This window comes from Maylandia zebra, linkage group LG14 (genome assembly GCF_041146795.1).
Source record: "Maylandia zebra isolate NMK-2024a linkage group LG14, Mzebra_GT3a, whole genome shotgun sequence".
Lineage (NCBI taxonomy): Eukaryota > Metazoa > Chordata > Actinopteri > Cichliformes > Cichlidae > Maylandia > Maylandia zebra.
This window is the reverse complement of record NC_135180.1, coordinates 20,530,383-20,552,386: the sequence shown is the minus strand read 5'-3', so window position 1 is coordinate 20,552,386 and position 22,004 is coordinate 20,530,383. Positions and strand designations below refer to the sequence as shown.

Below are 22,004 nucleotides of genomic sequence, written 5' to 3'. Positions count from 1 at the left end.
ACAGGAGAGACATTCATCGCTTATAAACGTCATAGATTTGTTTTATTTTTCATAATGGCTATATAAAAGCAACATTTGTGACGTTTTTGTTTTTTTTTCCTAGGTACCACACACCAAATGTGGTTTTTATCAAAACAGAAGACCCCGATCTTCCTGCATTTTACTTTGACCCACTGATCAACCCCATTTCACACAGACATTCTGTTAAGGTAAGTGTTGCACATTATCTACTTGTCTCCCTTTGGTGAATAACACCCCGCATCAAAGTCCTCTTACAAAGGCGCACTTGCATTGGACTGCTTGCCTGTGCGTAAGAACTGGAGGAATAGTAAAATGAATGGTGACTTGTTATTATTGGCTGCAGCTGCAGATCACCTTTCACCATTCAGATAACTCTTCTAGTTATTTTATAGTCTGTTGAATTCCAGCCCTTCTGCCCTTAAAAGTGATTCATTGTTTTTCCTGTGACCTCTCAGAGTCAGGAGCCTCTGCCAGATGATGATGAGGAGTTTGAGCTTGCTGAGTTTGTGGAACCCTTCCTCAAAGAAACCCCACTCTACACAGACAACACAGCCAATGGCATTGCTCTCCTGTGGGCGCCGAGACCCTTCAACCTCAGATCTGGCCGAACAAGACGTGCCATCGATATCCCCCTGATCAAGAACTGGTGAGCAAACTGTGAAGCTGTTAGGACAGGAGTAAATCTGAAGTACTTTACTGTTTGAAGAGATGTTGGCTGTGTGGAAGATTTTGTTTTGCATTAGGGTTAAAATAAAATAAAAAAAGTCTGATAAGTATTAAACATATGTTGCTAAAATATTTTATAGGTACCGCGAGCATTGCCCTGCTGGACAGCCAGTGAAAGTACGTGTGTCATACCAGAAACTGCTGAAGTACTACGTGCTCAATGCTCTCAAACACAGACCACCCAAGGCCCAGAAGAAGAGGTGTGCATCCTTGGATTTATTTTGATATCCTGCTTTCACGCATTTTTAATTAAACCTTTATTTATTTTGCTCATTATCCAAGTTCATCTGTAAAAGTTATCCCTCTGTTGTCTTGTAGATACCTATTCCGCTCCTTTAAGGCCACAAAGTTCTTCCAGTCCACAAAGCTGGATTGGGTGGAGGTTGGCCTGCAGGTTTGCAGACAGGGCTACAACATGCTCAATCTGCTGATCCATCGTAAGAACCTCAACTACCTGCATCTGGACTACAACTTCAACCTGAAGCCTGTCAAGACACTGACCACAAAGGTACAATCTGCAGAGCAGGATCTAACTTCACATTTTGTTTTTGTTACGTCTCTGACTGTATTCTAGTATGAAGTGCACTTCGTTTGACCATTGCTGACCTATGACTGTTTTTTGCCTCCTTCAGGAGAGAAAGAAGTCGCGATTCGGCAATGCCTTTCATCTGTGCAGAGAGGTTCTCCGTCTAAGCAAGCTGGTGGTTGACAGCCACGTGCAGTACAGACTGGGAAATGTTGATGCCTTCCAGGTTAGTTGTGAAGTGGAAATTGGCCAAGCTTTGCTTTCATAGGGTAGCGGTAAAAGCGCTCTTTAATGAAAAGCAGTATAAAATGCAAGGATGTATCTTTTGTATTGATAAAGGATTTTGGGAAATCTTTTTCATGTTCATAAGATTAAAACATGATTTTATTTGAATTTTTTTTTCAGTAGTTATTTTTATGTATTGATTTGCACATGTGACCAAAGGTGTGTTTCTGTGTTGCAGTTGGCTGACGGACTGCAGTACATCTTCGCTCATGTGGGTCAGCTCACAGGCATGTACCGGTACAAGTACAAGCTGATGAGACAAATCCGGATGTGCAAAGACCTGAAGCATCTCATCTACTACCGTTTCAATACCGTGAGTAATTGCCCCATGTTAACAATTTGCACACTTAAGGTGAAGCTGTTTTCTGTATAAATATTTTTCCACAATCACATTTAAGTTTTAATCTTGTCTGTGTTTTCAGGGTCCTGTGGGCAAGGGTCCAGGTTGTGGCTTCTGGGCCCCTGGTTGGAGGGTGTGGCTGTTCTTCATGAGGGGCATCACCCCCCTGCTGGAGCGGTGGCTCGGAAATCTGCTGGCCAGACAGTTTGAAGGTCTGAACATACATATTTTACTTGTGATTCTCTGACACGGTCAGTTATTCTCTGAGGGAAACCGTAGCAGTTTCAGCAGCAGCGGCGGTTTTGCTTTGATTTCCTCTGCAGGACGTCACTCGAAGGGTGTTGCAAAGACTGTGACCAAACAGCGTGTGGAGTCTCACTTTGACCTGGAGTTGCGTGCGGCTGTGATGCATGACATCTTGGACATGATGCCTGAGGGGATCAAACAGAACAAGGCCAGAACCATCCTGCAGCACCTCAGCGAGTCCTGGAGGTGCTGGAAAGCAAACATCCCATGGAAGGTCAGGTCTCCTCAGGAATCTTTTTGACATTTGAGTGTCTTGTTACGTTTGAATGGATGGCCTGTGGTTTGAAAAATAAGGATTTGTGAAATTCTTGATAACATGAATAAAATATCAGGTAATTGGATAATAAAGGGAACAGTATTGAAAGCACTGATTAGATATTGGAACAACTTCACAAAGATACTACAAACATTGTTTAAAAATTAGAATTTAAGTGAGAAGAAAATATCTAATGTTATCTTTTTCTTTCACTTTAGGTACCTGGATTGCCTACTCCTATTGAGAACATGATTCTGCGATACGTGAAGGCCAAAGCTGACTGGTGGACCAACACAGCCCACTACAACCGTGAGCGAATCCGTCGCGGAGCCACTGTGGATAAGACGGTGTGCAAGAAAAACCTGGGCAGACTGACCCGTCTGTACCTGAAAGCTGAACAGGAGAGACAGCACAACTACCTGAAGGTAATACTCTAAGAAGAAATCTTAAAAAAAGAACTCTAGTAAAGTCCCTGCATTGTCAACGCATTTAAGGTGAAATGATGATTGTTGTCCTCCTACAAAGGCGCACTTGCATTGGACTGCCTGCCTGTGCGTAAGAACTGGAGGAATATTAAAGTGAATAGTGGTTCTTTGATTGCTGGTTGCGTTTGCCACTGGCCCTTTACTATTCAGACACTTTTCTGATTATTACATGATGTTATAATATACGAAAACAGGTCTCATTGTATCTCTGTATCAAAGGTAAAAATGGCTGCATCCTTTAGTTTTCTGCCATATAATTGAAAGTGTGTGTATTCTGTTTACAGGATGGTCCCTACATCACTGCAGAAGAGGCCGTGGCCATTTACACCACCACCGTGCACTGGCTGGAGAGTCGGCGCTTCTCACCAATCCCGTTCCCCCCACTGTCTTACAAACATGACACCAAGCTGCTCATCCTGGCGCTGGAGAGGCTCAAAGAAGCATACAGGTAAGCAAGCTGAGAACATTGCCTTTAACTTTAGCGATGCATATTTTCTCACATCAGGCAGCAGAATTGCCAGAGTATGTTTTGCTTATTATTAATTTGTTTCCATGTCCACTCTAAATCCTTCCAGCGTGAAGTCTCGTCTGAACCAGAGTCAGAGGGAGGAGCTCGGGCTCATAGAGCAGGCCTACGACAACCCTCACGAGGCTCTTTCCAGGATCAAGCGTCACCTGCTAACACAGAGAGCCTTCAAAGAGGTCAGGGAGAAGATGTGTGGATACTTTCTAAGAGTTTCATTTAGTTAACAGGGATGTTTCTGGCTTTAAACAGTAGACAAGAACACTAGAAGAAAATGTATTGCTCTAATTTATTTTTTGTTTCACTGGTCAGTTTACAAACATAAGTAACATAAATGTGAGGCAGTATTTCCTAGCTTCTGTGTAGATACATAGTTACTGGGATGTCGTTTTGGGAAACCACCAGAAGAATTGATTTCTGTTACAGCCTTGAGTTTCTCTGTTGTAAAAGTCTTTCTTCTCATCACATCCGTTTGTTAGTTTCTAAGTGACTACTTCTTTTGCAGGTGGGTATCGAGTTCATGGACTTGTACAGCCACCTGGTGCCAGTGTATGATGTGGAGCCCCTGGAGAAGATAACTGATGCCTACCTGGACCAGTACCTGTGGTATGAAGCAGACAAGAGACGCCTGTTCCCACCCTGGATCAAACCTGCTGATACAGAACCACCACCGCTGCTGGTCTACAAGTGGTGCCAAGGTAAGACTCGAATATAGCTGATTGTGTTGTGTAGTATCTCAGAAAGGATCCAGAATACAATATAATCTCAGTTTGAATAACATTGTGGGCAAATGTGATGACATTTTCAGCTTTATTTAAATACTCCTTTATTCTATTCAGGCATCAACAACTTGCAGGACGTGTGGGAGACTGGAGAAGGAGAGTGCAACGTGATGCTCGAGTCCCGCTATGAGAAGATGTACGAGAAGATTGATCTGACATTGCTCAACAGGCTGCTGCGTCTTATCGTTGACCACAACATTGCTGATTACATGACAGCCAAGAACAACGTGGTCATCAACTACAAGGTAAGGGTGCTTATTTCTTTTCATATAGGAGTTTTAAAGATAGCTGATTAGATTTATTTATTTTTTGAGTGTTTCTCTACATCTTTATTCCTCTCACATAGGACATGAACCACACCAACTCTTACGGCATCATCAGGGGTCTCCAGTTTGCCTCGTTCATCGTGCAGTACTACGGTCTGGTGATGGACCTCCTGGTTCTCGGCCTGCACCGTGCCAGTGAGATGGCTGGTCCCCCTCAGATGCCCAACGACTTCCTCAGTTTTCAAGACACTGCCACGGAGAGCGCTCACCCAATCCGACTGTACTGCCGCTACATCGACCGCATCCACATCTTCTTCAGGTAGGATTGCACTAAGTGATAAGATGACATTTTCTCACTTGTTTGTTTGTTTTTACACATTTAAGTGATGTCACTGTTTTTGTGGCTCTAGATTCTCTGCTGATGAGGCCAGGGACCTGATTCAGAGGTATCTGACAGAGCACCCGGACCCCAACAACGAGAACATTGTGGGTTACAACAATAAGAAGTGCTGGCCTCGTGATGCCCGGATGAGGCTGATGAAGCATGATGTGAATCTGTGAGTTTTTCTTTCAACCTTTCACTCTTAAGCTTGTAGATTATTGTTATGTAGATCTAATCTTTGTTGAATATTGCACATAACGAAAATTAGACTTTATGAAAAATGGCTTGAACTTGCCAAATAATCTTCCCAGTGGACGCGCAGTGTTCTGGGACATCAAGAATCGCCTGCCCAGGTCTGTGACCACAGTCCAGTGGGAGAACAGCTTTGTGTCCGTGTACAGCAAAGACAACCCCAACCTGCTCTTCAACATGTGTGGGTTTGAGTGCCGCATCCTTCCCAAGTGTCGCACCAGCTATGAGGAGTTCACTCACAAGGATGGTGTCTGGAACCTGCAGAATGAGGTGAAATTTATAATGCTAACAAACCTGCTGCTATAGTGTGTGGAAAACAAATTAAAGAGACTAAAGAGACTTTTTTTGATTAAATGGGCTTGAAGTTCACATTTGTATTTATTTGTTCAGGTGACCAAAGAGAGGACAGCACAGTGTTTCCTGCGGGTGGATGATGAGTCAATGCAGCGTTTTCACAACAGAGTGCGTCAGATCCTGATGGCCTCTGGATCCACCACATTCACCAAGGTTAACAGAGATCTTGCTTTTTATAAACTAGAGTATTATTGTTACATTCATTGATCCTTTTATAGCTGCATTTAGATCAAGGAAAACTTACTACTTTCTCTATTTTTAATCTTCAGATTGTGAATAAGTGGAACACAGCTCTGATTGGTCTGATGACCTACTTCCGTGAGGCTGTGGTAAATACACAGGAGCTACTGGACCTGCTGGTGAAGTGTGAGAACAAGATTCAGACACGTATTAAGATTGGTCTCAACTCCAAAATGCCTAGCCGCTTCCCTCCCGTGGTCTTCTACACTCCCAAAGAGTTGGGTGGTCTCGGCATGTTGTCCATGGGCCACGTGCTTATCCCGCAGTCAGACCTGAGGTAGGTCTCCTTGCAGATCTGTGTGAACTTCTAGTCTGTAAATTCATTCAGCTGTGGTGTCTTGACCAATCACACACTCATTTGTCTCACTCTTTAACAGGTGGTCCAAGCAGACAGATGTGGGCATCACCCACTTCAGGTCTGGAATGAGCCACGAAGAAGACCAGCTGATCCCTAACTTGTATCGTTACATTCAGCCGTGGGAGAGCGAGTTTATCGACTCTCAGAGGGTCTGGGCTGAGTATGCGCTCAAGAGACAGGAGGCCATTGCCCAGAACAGGTAGAGCAGATTACTCTCTTATCTGATTTGGACTCACTGCAGCTAGTTTAGACACCATAATAACCGGTGTTTCATCTTTATTCCAGGCGTCTAACTCTGGAGGATTTGGAGGACTCCTGGGACAGAGGAATCCCCAGGATCAACACTCTTTTCCAGAAGGACAGACACACACTGGCCTATGACAAAGGCTGGAGAGTCAGAACTGACTTTAAACAGTACCAGGTATGATGGAGACAGCGATGTGCAAAGAGCAGAAGTGTTAAGATTCTACATAAAAACATGAAGTGCCTTTTAATAATTCAGGCATTCTAAGTAAACTCAAGCAGATTAAAAATAGTTGGGACTCTTGGTCTCAGTTGCACTCTGCAGCAGTTGTGTTGACTTTAATGGTTTACCGATCAACAAGACTGTTTACAGTTTTATTTGTAATGCACGTGTCTGTATGCTATTACATGATGTTTATCATTTAGCTATTTCCAGCTATTAATTGTATTTTCTTCCTTGGTTGGTTGCAGGTGCTGAAGCAGAATCCGTTCTGGTGGACACACCAGAGACACGATGGCAAACTGTGGAACCTGAACAACTACCGCACAGACATGATCCAGGCGCTCGGTGGCGTGGAGGGCATTCTGGAGCACACACTCTTCAAAGGCACTTATTTCCCCACCTGGGAGGGTCTCTTCTGGTGAGAGCACTTTAAATGTTTACAGGAATTAATTATATTGCAAGCATCACACAATAGACTTTACACTTGGATCACTTTGTGTGCTTTTCTCGATACACTTGGCGAGTGTATAACTGCCAGGAAACTAATTTGTCATAAATTTAATTAATTGCCTTTAAAAACAGATTCTCTCTCTGTGCGTTTTAGGGAAAAGGCCAGTGGCTTTGAGGAGTCCATGAAATGGAAGAAGCTGACTAATGCCCAGAGATCTGGTCTCAACCAAATCCCCAACCGTCGTTTCACTCTTTGGTGGTCACCCACCATCAACAGAGCCAATGTAAGTACAACCAGGAACCAGAGAGGAAAAGAAACATCTTACAGAACATATGAGTCTTTGTTGTGTAGGAAAACTAAAGATTGTCTGTAGTGGCTTAGTTTGTATGTTTTTATTTCTAGGTGTATGTGGGTTTCCAAGTGCAGCTTGACCTGACAGGAATCTTCATGCACGGCAAGATCCCAACGCTGAAGATCTCCCTCATTCAGATCTTCAGGGCTCACTTGTGGCAGAAGATCCATGAGAGCATTGTCATGGATCTCTGTCAGGTAGGTTCTGTTCATTTACCAAACTTTTTCCTCAGCACAGGAATTATTGTGCAAGTCAGAACGTAAATTTGTATGTTTTTTCTGATTCTGGTTTTCAGGTGTTTGACCAGGAGTTGGATGCTCTGGAAATTGAGACTGTGCAGAAGGAGACCATCCACCCCAGGAAGTCCTACAAGATGAACTCATCTTGTGCTGACATACTTCTCTTTGCATCATACAAGTGGAACGTCTCCCGGCCTTCTCTGCTTGCTGACTCAAAGTATGACTTTTAGCATGATTTTAAGTTTTTTAGGGGATGAAACATTAGTTTATAATAGAATAATGAGGTCCAAAACAGAAAAGTGAAAATCTTGTTTAAATTGAAATGTTCACTTCCTCCTGCAGGGACGTGATGGACAGCACCACCACACAGAAGTACTGGATTGACATTCAGCTCCGATGGGGTGACTATGACTCCCATGACATCGAGCGCTACGCCAGGGCCAAGTTCCTCGACTACACCACAGACAACATGAGTATCTACCCCTCTCCCACTGGGGTGCTCATTGCTATTGATCTGGCCTACAACCTCCACAGGTTAGTATTGTCTAAGGGCCAGGTTTTGAGCACTGTCTTGTTTGAAGATAGGAAACAAGATTCTTATCTTCAATCTTTAAGCATCTACTTAAACCCAGCATTTTATGTTTTCTTGTTTTGTAGTGCGTATGGTAACTGGTTCCCTGGAGGCAAGCCTTTGATCCAGCAGGCCATGGCTAAGATCATGAAGGCCAACCCTGCCCTGTATGTGCTCAGGGAACGCATCCGCAAAGGTCTGCAGCTGTACTCCTCTGAGCCCACTGAGCCGTACCTGTCCTCACAGAACTACGGTGAACTGTTCTCCAACCAGATCATCTGGTTTGTGGATGACACGAATGTCTACAGAGTCACTATCCACAAGGTAAAAGGGTGTTTTTGTAATTCTAGGAAAGTAAAGTGTATTTTGCTTTTGAATAATAATAATAATAATAATAATAATAATAATAATAATAATAATAATAATAATATAAAAAAAATGCAAAAAATGTAGTCGCATGTATTCTCCACCTATTTCAACAGACCTTTGAGGGTAACTTGACCACGAAGCCCATCAATGGAGCCATTTTCATCTTCAACCCGAGGACCGGTCAGCTCTTCCTCAAAATCATTCACACCTCTGTGTGGGCTGGACAGAAACGTCTGGGACAGGTACATCCCTTACACTCAGAAATACAGCATAGCTTGTGGCAGAGATATGAAATATAAGGCTTTAGTTAGTAAGTTAATTATTTTTTTTATTTTTTATTTTATCAAAGGTGTTTAACTTGATATTTTTTTTTTATTTATTTATTTATTTTTTTATCTCTGTAGCTGGCCAAGTGGAAAACAGCTGAGGAAGTGGCTGCTCTGATTCGTTCCCTCCCAGTGGAGGAGCAGCCAAAACAGATCATTGTGACCAGGAAGGGCATGCTCGACCCTCTGGAGGTGAGACTCTTTATGCTAATAAAACTTTAGAAGATTAGCTCAGTGTAATATTTCAAAGGTGAAACCAGACTGCAGCACTTTTCCAGTTTGTGATGCATTGTTCTCCCTGTGCAGGTCCACTTGCTCGACTTCCCCAACATTGTGATCAAAGGCTCGGAGTTGCAGCTGCCCTTCCAGGCCTGTCTGAAAGTGGAGAAGTTTGGAGACCTGATCCTGAAGGCTACAGAACCACAGATGGTGCTGTTCAACCTTTATGATGACTGGCTGAAGACCATCTCGTCCTACACAGTGAGTTTCACACCAGGGTTGTAATTGTTTTACAATGATGGTGGTTTTTTGTTAATTTTTTGTTAAAGCCCCCTTACTCTCTTCCCTGTGTAAGTAGTTTGTGTTTGGTTGTCTGCTCCGTAGGCCTTCTCTCGACTTATCCTGATCCTCAGAGCGCTCCACGTCAACAATGACCGTGCCAAGGTGATCCTTAAACCTGACAAAACAACTATCACCGAGCCCCATCACATTTGGCCCACGCTCACTGATGAGGAGTGGATCAAGGTGGAAGTGCAACTCAAAGATCTAATTTTGGCTGATTATGGCAAAAAGAACAAGTAAGTCTTCAGTTTGAGTTCCCAAGTTTTGCACAAACTAATTGCTGTATGTACCTCAAATAGCTGCTTGTTTTCTGTAACTTGGAGCTAAATATAACCAGTTTTGTGGTCAATACTTCCTGTGTCTCCTTTCAGTGTGAACGTAGCTTCACTGACCCAGTCTGAGATCCGTGACATCATCCTGGGAATGGAGATCTCAGCTCCGTCTCAACAGCGCCAGCAAATTGCTGAGATCGAGAAACAGACCAAAGAACAGTCGCAGCTTACCGCCACACAGACCCGCACGGTCAACAAGCATGGAGACGAGATCATCACCTCCACCACCTCCAATTACGAGACCCAGACGTTCTCATCCAAGACTGAATGGAGAGTCAGGTATGAATGCAGCTTCTGTGGGGTTCAGACTTTGTTTTAAGAGCTCACTCGTGATTGAGTAAAATATGAAGTAGGGCTGCACGATTAATCGCTAGAAAATCACGATTCATACTTATGTGAGATCTCATTTCCAAATGACAACGATTTAAAAAAAAAAAAAAAAAAAGACGACGACAACTGTACCGCATTTTGATCCGGGACGTACTCTGCATGAAAACAAGCGCTCACTCTTCCTGCTCAACAAATGACAAGGGCGGAGCCTTATACCACGTGATACAGAAGCTGTGCCGTGTGATGCTAAAATTAGCAGGGAAAAAACAGCGGAGAGCACGTCAGGGATGACGAGAAAGTGACAGGAGAAAATCCGTCCCGGTCAACCACCCATACATCAATAACGGGAACCTTATACAGCGCTTCCCTATACACGTCGAACTCCCGCAGGCACAAAGAAATTACGGAGGCTATTACTTATCACCTGACCAAAGATATGGCTCCCATCAACACTGTGCAAAACGAGGGATTTAGGAAAATGATCAACACCCTAGACAAATGCTACACAGTGCCGTCCCGCAACTATTTTTCTATTGTTGCACTACCTGCTCTATACACGCAGCGTCGAGCAACGGTGGAGACGGAATTTCAAGCAGTACAACATTTTGCGGCAACAACAAAACGTGAGACATTTGTTGTTTTTATGTTTATTTGTTTTTATGTTCAGTCTCAACTGTTACGAAGTTGATGTGCAGTTAATAAGTGCAATAAATATTTATACTGGAAAAGAAAATCGTGAGAGAATCGTGATCTCAATTCTAAGCCAAAAAATCGTGATTCTCATTTTATGCAAAATCGTGCAGCCCTAATAGGAAGACCAGTGTGTGAATGTGAGAGTGAATGAATAGTGGTATTGTAAAGCGCTTTGGGTGCCTTGAAAAGCGCTGTATAAATCCAATCCATTATTATTATAAATCATGTTTGTTTGTTGTTGTTTTTTTTCCCCCATGTCAGGGCCATATCTGCTGCGAACCTTCATCTCCGAACCAACCACATCTACGTCTCATCTGATGACATCAAGGAGACGGGTTACACCTACATCCTGCCCAAAAATGTCCTCAAGAAATTCATCTGCATCTCAGATCTGCGAGCACAGGTATGTATTCATCATATTACACATCACTTCATCAACTGAGCCCATTGTAACAACATGCTCAGGTATATATGCTGACCATATTATTTTGTTCCAGATTGCAGGCTACCTGTATGGCACCAGCCCACCTGACAACCCCCAGGTGAAGGAGATCCGTTGTATTGTCATGGTGCCCCAGTGGGGGACTCACCAGACTGTCCACCTGCCCAACCAGCTGCCTGGTCATGAATACCTGAAAGTAAGTTCCGGTTTATTCTTAGCAATTGATACATGATAGCGTTGCTGGCTGCTTTGTTCCAGCTTTAAAGCTTTATTTTTATTTTCCCTAAACAGGAAATGGAACCCCTTGGCTGGATTCACACGCAGCCCAATGAATCGCCGCAGCTGTCCCCACAGGATGTCACTACCCACGCCAAGATCATGGCTGATAACCCTTCATGGGATGGAGAAAAGACCATCATCATTACTTGCAGGTAGGCTTTATTACTTTGCTATGAAAAGAGTGTAGGAAGGTAAAATCTGTAGCAGTTTAAAAGAAACTAACTTGAATGGAGTTTAAAGTATTGCAAGTTCAATACGCAGTATAGTGATTCTATTGGAAATCCATTTATTTATATTATAATTTTATTAAAAAACTCTTTAATTACTAAAATAAATTTTAAAAATGCACCAGACTCTTTAAAAGAAATTGTAGTTATAACTGTATTTTCAGACATAGTTGACTTGTACTTAAGAGTGTCTTGTCTGTGCTTTTCAGCTTCACCCCAGGTTCATGCACGCTCACAGCCTACAAGCTGACACCCAGCGGGTACGAATGGGGTCGCCAGAACACGGACAAGGGCAACAACCCCAAAGGTTACCTACCGTCTCACTATGAAAGAGTGCAGATGCTGCTGTCTGATCGTTTCCTGGGCTTCTTCATGGTACCTGGCCAGTGCTCCTGGAACTACAACTTCATGGGTCAGTATTCAAAGCTCTTGTATTTATATTAGTATTGCTTGCTATATATCTGTTGCCAAATCTGCCCTGAGTGCAACGTTTTGTTTTCTTGTTGTTTTTTTTTTTTTTTTGAATGATCAGTAGGATACATTGATGTTTCCACTGCCCCAGTGTCTGTTTCATTGATTTTAGTGTGCAGATTTGCTTCACAATTACTTAGATTCAGGGATGTGAAACTCATTTTGCACTTTAACCTTAAATTGGCTGGACATTTAGGCAAAATGTGAAGACATTTAGCTAAACGTTTAATCCCTGACATATTCTAATGTAAGATATACAACAGTATGCCTTCTTTTTCTACATGATAAATGTGTAAAATGACAAAATTAGTTCTGGTCGCTCGCCTTATGGCACCCCTGCTCTAGTTATTTATATATGCTAATAATAAACCTGTCAATTCCCTTTACCACAGGCGTGCGCCACGATCCAAACATGAAGTACGACCTCCAGCTGGCCAACCCGAAGGAGTTCTACCACGAAGTCCACCGGCCCTCGCACTTCTTAAACTTTGCCTCTCTGCAGGAGGGCGAGATCTACAATGCCGACCGCGAGGACATGTACGCCTGAGGGCAGACGCGCTGCACTTGACCTGTTTCGTTGAAAGCTCTGCCAGAATTATGTGGCGCTCAGATTTCAGAACCTGTAATATTGCTATTGAAAAAGATGTAACTGTGATGATGGAATTCTTGTTTTGTTTTTTAATGTAAAGGCTTTAGGATCCTTTTTGATATTTGATATTACTCTACCCTCCCCTCTATTACAGTAAGGCTACTTCAGTCTTTGTGGCATCTCACATGTGCATTTGTGTAGTTTTCAGTACACAGTAATTTGGTATAATATTTGATCAGACCTCTGTTTAGGAAGGGGAAATGACATGCTTACTGTTCACTCTTTTGAGAATTGAAACTGAAAGTTGTTCTTTCATGCCAGTAACGCCCCATTATTACTGTGTTGTATGTGTACTGTACATCCTGTCACACCATAGCTTGAGTTTAAATAAAGATCTCAATTTTTATGAACAGTGTGGTGTTAATGTCAGGTTTGGGGTTTTTTTGGCCCCCAGAGGGGAAGTAAGGCTGGACAGGGACTTTCTGGCTCACTTCCCCTGTTTTGAGAGGTCAAATTGCTTTCTCTTGAACCACTCATATTGGTTGCGCTTGCCTAAGCATATTGGTATCCCCATAATAAGCCAGGACTTTACTTTCTGTTTTAGTCTTGGTTAATGAAGCTATATTTCCAGGTTTATGTGCAGTTCTGCCGTTATTTTATTTCCCTAGACAGTTCTAGGCCAGCATTTCTGACTGCAGATCTGCAGAGGAAATTAAGTTTACGCTTTGCTGCATGCATCAGTAAGCTCGACCTAGCAGGCATACTTGTGCATGTTTCTCTGTACTCGCACTACATTGGTCAGAAAAGTAGGAGGACCCAGCAGCGAGTACACAGCAGCCTACTGTCCACTGTTGTGCTCGGTGTCTATTTTTTTTTTTTTTTTTTTTGGGTAGGCTGATGTAATTTGACCACACATTAAATAAATGAAGTGGCATCGTCGTGAGCGGAGCAGGTCAAGTTTAGACGTGTCGGCAGAGGGTGAGGTTTAAAGTTTGCACGCTGATTTGGTTGACGGTTTGCCGTCACGTCTCCTGTCGGTTTCGATAGCCTGTGAAGAGCATGTGAAGCGAGCTGCTCGGACATGGAGACGCTCTCGGAGACCAAAAACTTGGAGGACTGCTTCGGCAGGACGTTTTCCGCTCTCACCGTCGATGATGTGTACAAGATAGCCAAAGTGATCGGCACCGATGTGGAGAAACTCATCGACGGTTACGGCAAAGAGAGCGCTGAGGGTCTAGTACCGAAGATAGTGAAAGTGCTGGAGCTGCTGGAGAGCTTCGCGTCGAGGAACCACGCTCACAAACTGAGGGAAGAGGAGCTTCTGAAGACCTTCGAGACCATACAGCTGCAACAGCAGAAGAAACGCGGGGGGAAGGAAAACGACGAGGCCAACGATAAAAACGAGATACGGGTGAGAGACGTGGGGGATTTTCAGTCACACCACCATTTTGTAAATAATACAACGGCGCCTGTGCGTGTTACTCACCGAGTGTGCGTCTCTGTGTTATAACAGCAGGTTAATGGAGCTGTTTGACAACGAGTCTGATGTATTTCGAGGTGATTTTGCGCCGTTTGGGTAACCTACATGCTACTGCTCCCAACTGTAATGAAAACGTAGCTCCATAACTCTTTTTTTCTGTGATACTATGTCACTGTGAAACTAAAATTACTCTTGCATATATATTTGCATGACCTCGCGTGATATAAACCTTATAACTGCCTGTTTGATATCAATCCACCGCCACCTTTAAATACCTGAAGTTCCGCCCCGTGTCGTCAAGGCAACCACGTAGACCGACAGTTATTCTTAGACTCTGTAATTTAACAGTTTTCAGTGAGAATATTTAACATTGGCATAGTTTAACTTTAATTGTTATGTCCCCTGTTATATATTGTAAAATGTATTTTATAAATCACATGATGACACAGCAGTGATTTTAGCTTTAGCACTGGGAGTGTTACCACCCACACTAGAAAGAAGCTAGCTAATTAGCAGTCAGCCACTTAAGTAGCATCTTACCAGTAATCACTTGGTGTAAAGTACCACATTTAAAAGGGACTTTTCGTTAATTATAACTGTAGCTATAGAGTTATAAATGTTGAAGAACCACGTTAATACGTTCATGAGGTCATAGCATCATTTAGGAGCTTCTGCAGTACTGTACACAAGTTTTGTGCCACCTCATTTATTTATATTTTGCTTGGAAAATGCAACGATTTATTGAAACTATGTGCATACATACATGGGAATACAGTTTATAAGGTAAAAACAGAACATGTCAAATTCTAAGGAGCTCCAAAGTCAGTATTTGGATTGGCCACCTTTAGCCAACACCCAAAGCTCTGCTTTGGATCTCACACTGCTTCATGGATGTTGAGGTCCTGTGTTTGTGATCATTGTCATGCTGAAGAGTGAAGCTATGCTGGTATTGCATGATGGATCAAATTCAGATTCAACACTCTATAGGGCCTGTTGCCACTGATTTTCAGCCCAGTTCTTCTTTGTCAGTCTTTTCTCCTGTTTTCCTTCTTTAAGAATGGCCTCTTGGCAGCCACCCTTCCACTGAGAGCATATCTGATGAAGCAGCAGATTGTAGATCAAACGAAGGTTTAGATGCATCTCTCAGGTCCTGTGTCATGTCTTTTGTCAGACTATTTCTCTCTTTATTTAGTGTTTGTGCTGCCATTATATGGAAAAGCTCTGCTGTCGTGGGAAGTCAGACTTTGCTGTTTAGATGTCTCATAGCCATTAGAGAAACATCTGCAATTTATGCTTATGTGTATGGGTCTTGAGATATTTTTTATGTGCAGAGACTGGATCTCTGTGGTGTCTTGTCTAGTGTGGACCTTGAAGGGGGAGAATTCGGGATGGGGGGTTGGAGGGTGTAATGGACATACAATTGTTCTGAAATCAAGATCGACTTTGCTGTTGTCATGATGTCATGTATGTCATGGTTGAAATCAATAAAACAAAGTTGGAAAAGAAAAACATCTGCAATGACTTAACACTACACACCTGCTTGGACGCAACTGGTTAACTTGAATCCAGATTTTGAATGCTTTAGAGATTTTCTACAGCTTACATCAGATCTTTTTCCCCCTTCTAAAAATGCAATACAACCTGCTTTTGAGGTTTTAGTTTCACAGTCTGACTCCTGTCATCTCATCCAGGAACTTCAGCAGAAGGAGCAGCAGTGGAAGACGAGGTGCGAAGAGCTGCAGGTCCAGATACAGCAGCTCCAGGAAGACAGGGAGGTGCTGGAGAGCAGGCTGAGAGGCAGCCATGCACAGGAAGGTATGTATGAGGAATTATTTTTGTTGAAGTGAACTGTAATGTAAGGTATATCATAGGCTTCTAAAATCGGAACTATGTGAAAATCAGTCCCCCCCCGCCCAAAAAAAAAACAAAACAAAACAAAACAAAAAAAATTCAACATGTTATAGAAGTGCAGTAAGTGCGTGCTCTTCAAACAGGTAAATCAACCTCGAGGTCTTGTGGTTATGTTGGTTTTTTTACTTCATTCTAGTCTGTAAATGTGACATCAACCAGTTCCAGTAAATATTTAAAGCAGTGGGTTAACCATCATACTCTCTGAGGCTGAAACCAGTCCAACTGGCCATCGCTGTGTGTATAGTGCAGTTATTTTTGCTGGCTGAAGTTCATAGTTGTGAAAGTGTTCAGAAAAAGCAAACATCAAAATTAAACCCTGACAACAACCTGAACAATTACTCTGTACACTATAAAAATTAAACAGCAGAGAGATACGATCAATAGTCTTTTAAACATAATATACAGTAAGGCTCCAGTTTTTGCGTACTGGCAGATAAACTCATGCCGTCTTAACTTTGTGATTTATTTGACAGGACGCCCTGAGGCAGGTGAACGTGACTATTCATTTCATGTAGTAAAAGTGAAATGGCTGTTTGGCCACTGAGGTTCACCGCAAATATGCTTTCAGTTATTTCAGTTTTGATGAAAGGTCACAGAGTGTAAGGGTTAAAAAGAAATGTTATTATTATCTGCTCATTTTTACTGCTGGGTGAACTACATGAAACTCATTTGCTGAATTGTTGGCATCATTTGAGAGATGCACTTCTCAGAATCTGTTAATGTGAAAGCAAAACTATTTGCAAAGCAAGATAACAGTAGATGCAAGCAAGAGATACTGTCTGTGCTCTGAAATCTCAAGTCTCTGTAGAATGAATCAAGATTACGTGCAGCGTGCTGTCCTCGTGCACATTGACACAAATGGGATCAAGGTATTAAGCTCGTGTAATGTTGAGGTCTTGTGGTAATTATTTATGCTGACTTTTGTCTTTCGATATTATTTAGTGCAGATTTTCTTAGAAAGAGTTTGGGCTCATGAGTTTATTACATTTTAGATGACACGAGTAAGCTATTATGAGCATTAGCAACAATAAAACACAGGTTAAATGTTAAATCCAATTTGAATGAGCGTAAGCTATGAAATTATGAAGACAAAGAGGGACAAAAGTAGTTAAAAAAGTAGCTACACAAAGTTGATACACTTTGTGAATTTGTGTGTGTGTGTGTGTGTTAGACCGTGTTCAGCGGCAGGAGCGTGAGGTGATGCTAAAGCTGAAGGAGGTGGTGGATAAACAAAGAGATGACCTGAGGGCCAAAAGCCAGGAGATAACTACCATCACCAAAGAGGTGGAGGCGGTAAGGAGACATACGATATAATTCACTCTTAACCTTTTTTCATTCTTTCTTTTTAGGAGGCTGATAGATTAACTTTCTTAGATATTTTCTCGTTTTCGGACCACTCTGTGTAAACTCTATAGAGATGGTTGTGTGGGAAAATCCCAGCGGATCAGCAGTTTCCGAGAAACTCAGTGCAGCCCATCTGGCACCAACAACCATGCCCGTTCAAAGTCACTTAAATAACCTTTCTTTCACATTCTGCCGCTCAGTTTGAACTTCAGTTTTTGCCATGTGATCAGCTGATTAGATCTTTGTTTAAACAAGCAGTGCTTAAAAGGTATACCTTATAAAGTGGCTAGTGTGTCTATCTATTTTTGATAACATTATAAGCTTTGACATTTCTGTTGTGATGTTCCACTTACAAATATTTTAGTGACCTAGAGTAACAAGTTTGACTGCTGCAGAGGCCTTGAGGCAGATGATTCCCATGGTGACAATGGAAACTAATCTAAAGATGGAGCTGGGTCGGGTTAACTCTTCACTGAAGAATAACGACTGAAAACATCTTCAATTTAATCAAAACATTTGATCATTTCTTTTAAAGGGAAAGGAAATAGTAGAAGTATAAATAAACAAACATTAAAATATATTGGCTCGGTCACTTGAGAATTAAGATGAAAACATGTATGAAGTGCAGCCCTTAAATAATAAAAAGTGTTCTTTGTCCATGTGGATCACAAGGTTACACTCAATCAGATTTATGGCTGCAAGTTGTGTTTCCTTACAGACTTTCTGACTTTTCTCATGGAAACAGTAGCATTTTTTTCATTATTCTCAAACCCTGTTTTATGTATTGTGTTATTTCTATATATATCATACATACTCACATACACAGTCGTGGAGTCATGTGTCGCACAGCAACACAAGAGAACTTGCATCATGTAAACCGCTCTAACGGAGCCACTGGAAGGCAGAAAGTGTGCTAACTGTCAGGAAAAGAGGGCAGGGATTATCCGCACAGTTACTGCTTGATGATTTAAGCTGCACTTTAGACAAGTCAGGGCACTGTTTTCATCTTGGTACAGCCACAGTGTGGGTGTGTGCTATTGTGTGAGTGTTTGCACGTGGCTGTATGTGTGTCAGGGCATGTATACCACATGATTTAAATAGCGGCCATAACTGGGTGTGTTTGTTAATGCTTGGCGTTTTGCACCCAATCAGCTGACTTTTAAACAGAAAGAAAAACTCACTTCATGGTCAACTGGGGGAAGTAAAAGAGTTGGCTTTGATTTGGTTAACCAAGGAGTATTTTTTATTTTATTTTAAATAATGCCTATTTTTTAATCCTTTATATTAAGGCAGAGTAATCTTATATACCACATTTCCAATTTCCATTTTTGTGGGTCAGCCTTGGTTCATTGATTTAGCCATAAGCTGTGTTTATAACTGTCTGCAGTACTGCTCATGATGCAAATTTGTAAATCGTATATATATGTGTATGTTTATGTGTGTGTGTGTGTGTAGCTTCAGGAGCAGCTGGAGCGCTTTATGAAAATGAATGCAGAGTTGCGACACAAGCAGAATGTTTTGCAGGCCCAGCTGAAGAGCACCGTGGAGAGGAAGGCCGACATGGAGGCCGACCTGAAGGAGAAAAACAAAGAAATAGAAAACCTCCAAGCACAGCTCGACAGAACCAACAGCAACACGCCGGTATGCACACCTTTCACACTGGATACGACAGATATGTTTCTTTACTTTCCCGCATATTGAATAAGATGCTTCTTAGAGATACCTTAATATTTACTTAAGGCCTTAAAAGGGAAATCTGTGAACTTTGGACTCCAACGTCACTCTAGAGTGTTTAGAGAGTTTAAGCTTGCACTGTTGATCAAATAACTGCTGCTCTTTGCTGAATCAGCTTTGTGGTTGAATTAATCTGTTGATCACTGTTTGTTGTCCCGTCAGTCCCGACCAAGTCAAACAGCACAGGAGCCAAAGAAAAAGCCAACATCCGATCAGAAGGATCCCGATCAGCCGTGCTTCACCAAGAAGGAGGTGCGCGACATCCTTTTCGAGAGGAACGAGCTAAAAACCAACCTCTTCCTGGTGCAGGAGGAGCTCAGCTACTATCAGAGGTGGGTTTTCTTGTTTGGGTGCGTGTGTTCTTGTTTTAGTTGATGGTCATGGTGCCAGTGAAGTTGTCTACACGCTGAAAGGACTGTATGTGTCTGCAGGGAAATACTGAACGAGGAGAGGTGTCCAGGTTTTCTCTTAGAAGCTGTGCGCTCTGCCATCAAGAAAAAAAGAAAGCTCATTAAAGCCAAGATGCTTGGGATTCCTAACAACGAATGCAGCAGCAGGTATTTCTTACAGACATGATTTCTAGAACAACAATAGGAAACAATGCGCGGATTTAAAAAGATGTTCAGAAAGCGAAAGGGGTTTGAGTGACTCTGTTTTTTCCTCGGCAGTGATGAGGAAGACAGGAGTTCTCTGTTTGGCCAAACAGAAGTGGATGGAACAGTGAAACCGGCTGAGTCACGTATTCGAAACCTGTGAGTACGATGTTGGACAATCACTCCGCACTGGTCAGACTGGAAGCCAGAGTCCTGGTTTGTAAAAAGCAGCAGAACCTGGTGGTGTTTTATATTTATGTTTCGGCTTATATTAGTGCTCTTTTCGTTCCTACATGAGGTCACAGTGCTGATTAAAGCTGTCATTCGTCTCATTTCCACATCTGCTGCACATTTACTGAAACAGAATGCTGGCAAAATGAACCATAAATTAATTTTCAACAGCTTCAGCGCTTTGCACTGTTCCTGTCAATAAACATAGAGCAAATGCAATAAGAAAGTGAACCACTCAGAAAGAAAGAATAAAAGCAGAAACACTGCAGACATCACTCCATCTCCCTCGCTCTGTTAACAATGTCACCCTCCTCAGATTTTGTCAATCCCAGTCTATATTTAGCAGTAATCCCTGACTGCAGATCTGATCTCAGGCCTGTCCCTTCTGCTCTGTCGCCTGCAGCTTTGGCTTCCTGACGAGGTCAAGCAGCGGCCCGGGTCCCACCGACGTGAACAACTCCTCCTGGGAGATCATCAGAGACTCCGAGGCCAATGAGGAGGCGGAGCAGCTGAGGTCTTCCTGAACGCGTTACTGAGCACAGAGATTGAACTGAGAGATTTCTCCAAGTTTGACACTCAGACAACACTTTCTCCTCACCTCAGTCACAACTTCTCTGCGGTTTTTGCTCAGGGCAAAGGTTATGAGGACATTTGAATGCAGACCCAGAGCACCGCTGGAAGATAAAGAAGCGCTTTTAAACAATCCCCTCTTATTTCCTGAAATTAAGTTTCAACCATGATTAGTTCATGTCTGATGCCTTCCCCTTTATCATGGAAGGAGAAAACAAGAGGAACATTGTGTAACTACAGTACGATATAAGAAATACTGCTATGATATTTTGTACAGGAAGACAATCATGATTTTTTTCATTCTAAGAAAAAAAATGTATTTTTGGTAATTCAGTAAAATCAGATTCAGTGTTTATATGTATTTTAAAAAAAACCAAAGACATAGTTTGAGTTTTAAATAGATATAATTATCTACTTTAATAGTACATAAAGCAGTAAATTAAGTTCTGCTCATTTTATAACTCATACAAATATTTTCACAAACAATTACAATCTAACTCATACCTCAGTCAGGGAATTTTAAAGCCATGTGGTTACTCTATGTTTAACCTCCTAGGACCTGGCGTCCACATATGTGGACATCACATTTTGGGTTATTTAGACCAAAATACTCAATTTTGCTCTACAAGGGCCTGATATCCACTCACGAGGACATTATACTGCTACTGTTCTATCAAAATTTTAAATGAATATCCTCATATGTGGCTCTTATTTTTCTTAAAAACAAAAATAAAGAAAAAAAAATCTGGTAATTCTTTGTTTTTACATTCATCAGGCCCCAATATGTCCAAATATCAAAGAGAAACTAAAAATGCATGCCGTGGAAGAGTTCAGGTCTTAGGAGGTTAAATGATCTGAAGCACTTCTATGCACAAGGAAACAGAAAAGTGAGTGCAGTGCAGGTTAGGAGAGTGCATCTTAACCCCATAAGCCTTATTTTAGTGCTCGTAGTGTAAAAATCAATCAATCATGTATCAGTATTCGGGTATTTGATGGTGGTGCCCTAAACGTGTGCTTTCAGCACCACCACTTTAAATGAACCCCTCTGTTCCCTCTAAATGTAGTAGAAACTACTCAGGCAGGCCAGTGGCATGTGTAAAGGGAGAATGAATGAACATTGAGTAAAGCCACCTTCTCCTGACATCCTTTGTGGGCAATTTATTTTTGTAAGCATCTTTGTAATGGAGCATTTTCTTTGTTTGTTTTTATGATGTAAACACATTTAAGGTGTTATTTGCCATCTGAGTGAATTTTATTATAAAACAACTGAAAAATGTGTGACATTGAGATTTCAATAAAAACATCTATTAAACAGAGAATATATTTACAAAAGTGAAACAA

At 42.0% G+C, this 22,004-nt stretch overlaps 2 protein-coding genes and 1 long non-coding RNA gene across 3 annotated transcripts in view; 2 read left to right on the top strand and 1 right to left on the bottom strand.

Annotated features, from left to right (window-relative positions):
* The window catches only part of prpf8 (pre-mRNA processing factor 8), a 15,822-nt gene extending 2,612 nt beyond the window's left edge, over window positions 1-13,210 (top strand). Inside the window, exons 8-43 of the mRNA XM_014407367.4 lie at window positions 104-209; window positions 477-667; window positions 828-947; window positions 1,066-1,255; window positions 1,380-1,499; window positions 1,737-1,871; window positions 1,981-2,110; window positions 2,222-2,418; window positions 2,679-2,885; window positions 3,230-3,393; window positions 3,521-3,647; window positions 3,974-4,166; window positions 4,308-4,495; window positions 4,597-4,835; window positions 4,927-5,073; window positions 5,210-5,420; window positions 5,541-5,657; window positions 5,774-6,021; window positions 6,122-6,301; window positions 6,388-6,523; window positions 6,817-6,986; window positions 7,173-7,302; window positions 7,422-7,568; window positions 7,667-7,827; window positions 7,953-8,144; window positions 8,268-8,505; window positions 8,664-8,792; window positions 8,955-9,068; window positions 9,183-9,356; window positions 9,480-9,673; window positions 9,809-10,048; window positions 11,054-11,195; window positions 11,290-11,430; window positions 11,526-11,665; window positions 11,950-12,152; window positions 12,604-13,210. Coding sequence (XP_014262853.1) covers window positions 104-209; window positions 477-667; window positions 828-947; window positions 1,066-1,255; window positions 1,380-1,499; window positions 1,737-1,871; window positions 1,981-2,110; window positions 2,222-2,418; window positions 2,679-2,885; window positions 3,230-3,393; window positions 3,521-3,647; window positions 3,974-4,166; window positions 4,308-4,495; window positions 4,597-4,835; window positions 4,927-5,073; window positions 5,210-5,420; window positions 5,541-5,657; window positions 5,774-6,021; window positions 6,122-6,301; window positions 6,388-6,523; window positions 6,817-6,986; window positions 7,173-7,302; window positions 7,422-7,568; window positions 7,667-7,827; window positions 7,953-8,144; window positions 8,268-8,505; window positions 8,664-8,792; window positions 8,955-9,068; window positions 9,183-9,356; window positions 9,480-9,673; window positions 9,809-10,048; window positions 11,054-11,195; window positions 11,290-11,430; window positions 11,526-11,665; window positions 11,950-12,152; window positions 12,604-12,758 — 6,016 coding nt within the window. The 3' untranslated portion in view covers window positions 12,759-13,210. The remainder of the gene's footprint in view (window positions 1-103; window positions 210-476; window positions 668-827; window positions 948-1,065; window positions 1,256-1,379; window positions 1,500-1,736; window positions 1,872-1,980; window positions 2,111-2,221; window positions 2,419-2,678; window positions 2,886-3,229; window positions 3,394-3,520; window positions 3,648-3,973; window positions 4,167-4,307; window positions 4,496-4,596; window positions 4,836-4,926; window positions 5,074-5,209; window positions 5,421-5,540; window positions 5,658-5,773; window positions 6,022-6,121; window positions 6,302-6,387; window positions 6,524-6,816; window positions 6,987-7,172; window positions 7,303-7,421; window positions 7,569-7,666; window positions 7,828-7,952; window positions 8,145-8,267; window positions 8,506-8,663; window positions 8,793-8,954; window positions 9,069-9,182; window positions 9,357-9,479; window positions 9,674-9,808; window positions 10,049-11,053; window positions 11,196-11,289; window positions 11,431-11,525; window positions 11,666-11,949; window positions 12,153-12,603) is intronic.
* On the bottom strand, window positions 4,709-14,535 carry LOC143412462 (uncharacterized). The gene is made up of 3 exons (XR_013092954.1): window positions 14,287-14,535; window positions 5,194-5,408; window positions 4,709-4,846 (listed from the first exon to the last, which is right to left on the bottom strand). It is a non-coding gene; the product is annotated as an uncharacterized LOC143412462 (long non-coding RNA).
* Window positions 13,664-22,004, top strand: rilp (Rab interacting lysosomal protein). The gene is made up of 8 exons (XM_004543800.6): window positions 13,664-14,211; window positions 15,972-16,095; window positions 17,363-17,484; window positions 18,991-19,176; window positions 19,432-19,601; window positions 19,701-19,826; window positions 19,938-20,021; window positions 20,497-22,004. The coding sequence occupies exons 1-8, from the start codon at window positions 13,882-13,884 to the stop codon at window positions 20,615-20,617; spliced, it is 1,263 nt and encodes a 420-aa protein (XP_004543857.1). The 5' UTR covers window positions 13,664-13,881; the 3' UTR covers window positions 20,618-22,004.

What these genes read in the sequence shown, in the direction of transcription:
- rilp (XM_004543800.6), top strand. Translation starts at nt 13,882, where the DNA reads ATGGAGACGCTCTCGGAGACCAAAAACTTGGAGGACTGCTTCGGCAGG. An exon ending in GAGCTCAGCTACTATCAGAG is followed by an intron (nt 19,602 to 19,700) that starts GTGGGTTTTCTT and finishes ATGTGTCTGCAG; the next exon opens with GGAAATACTGAACGAGGAGA. An exon ending in GAGTCACGTATTCGAAACCT is followed by an intron (nt 20,022 to 20,496) that starts GTGAGTACGATG and finishes TGTCGCCTGCAG; the next exon opens with CTTTGGCTTCCTGACGAGGT.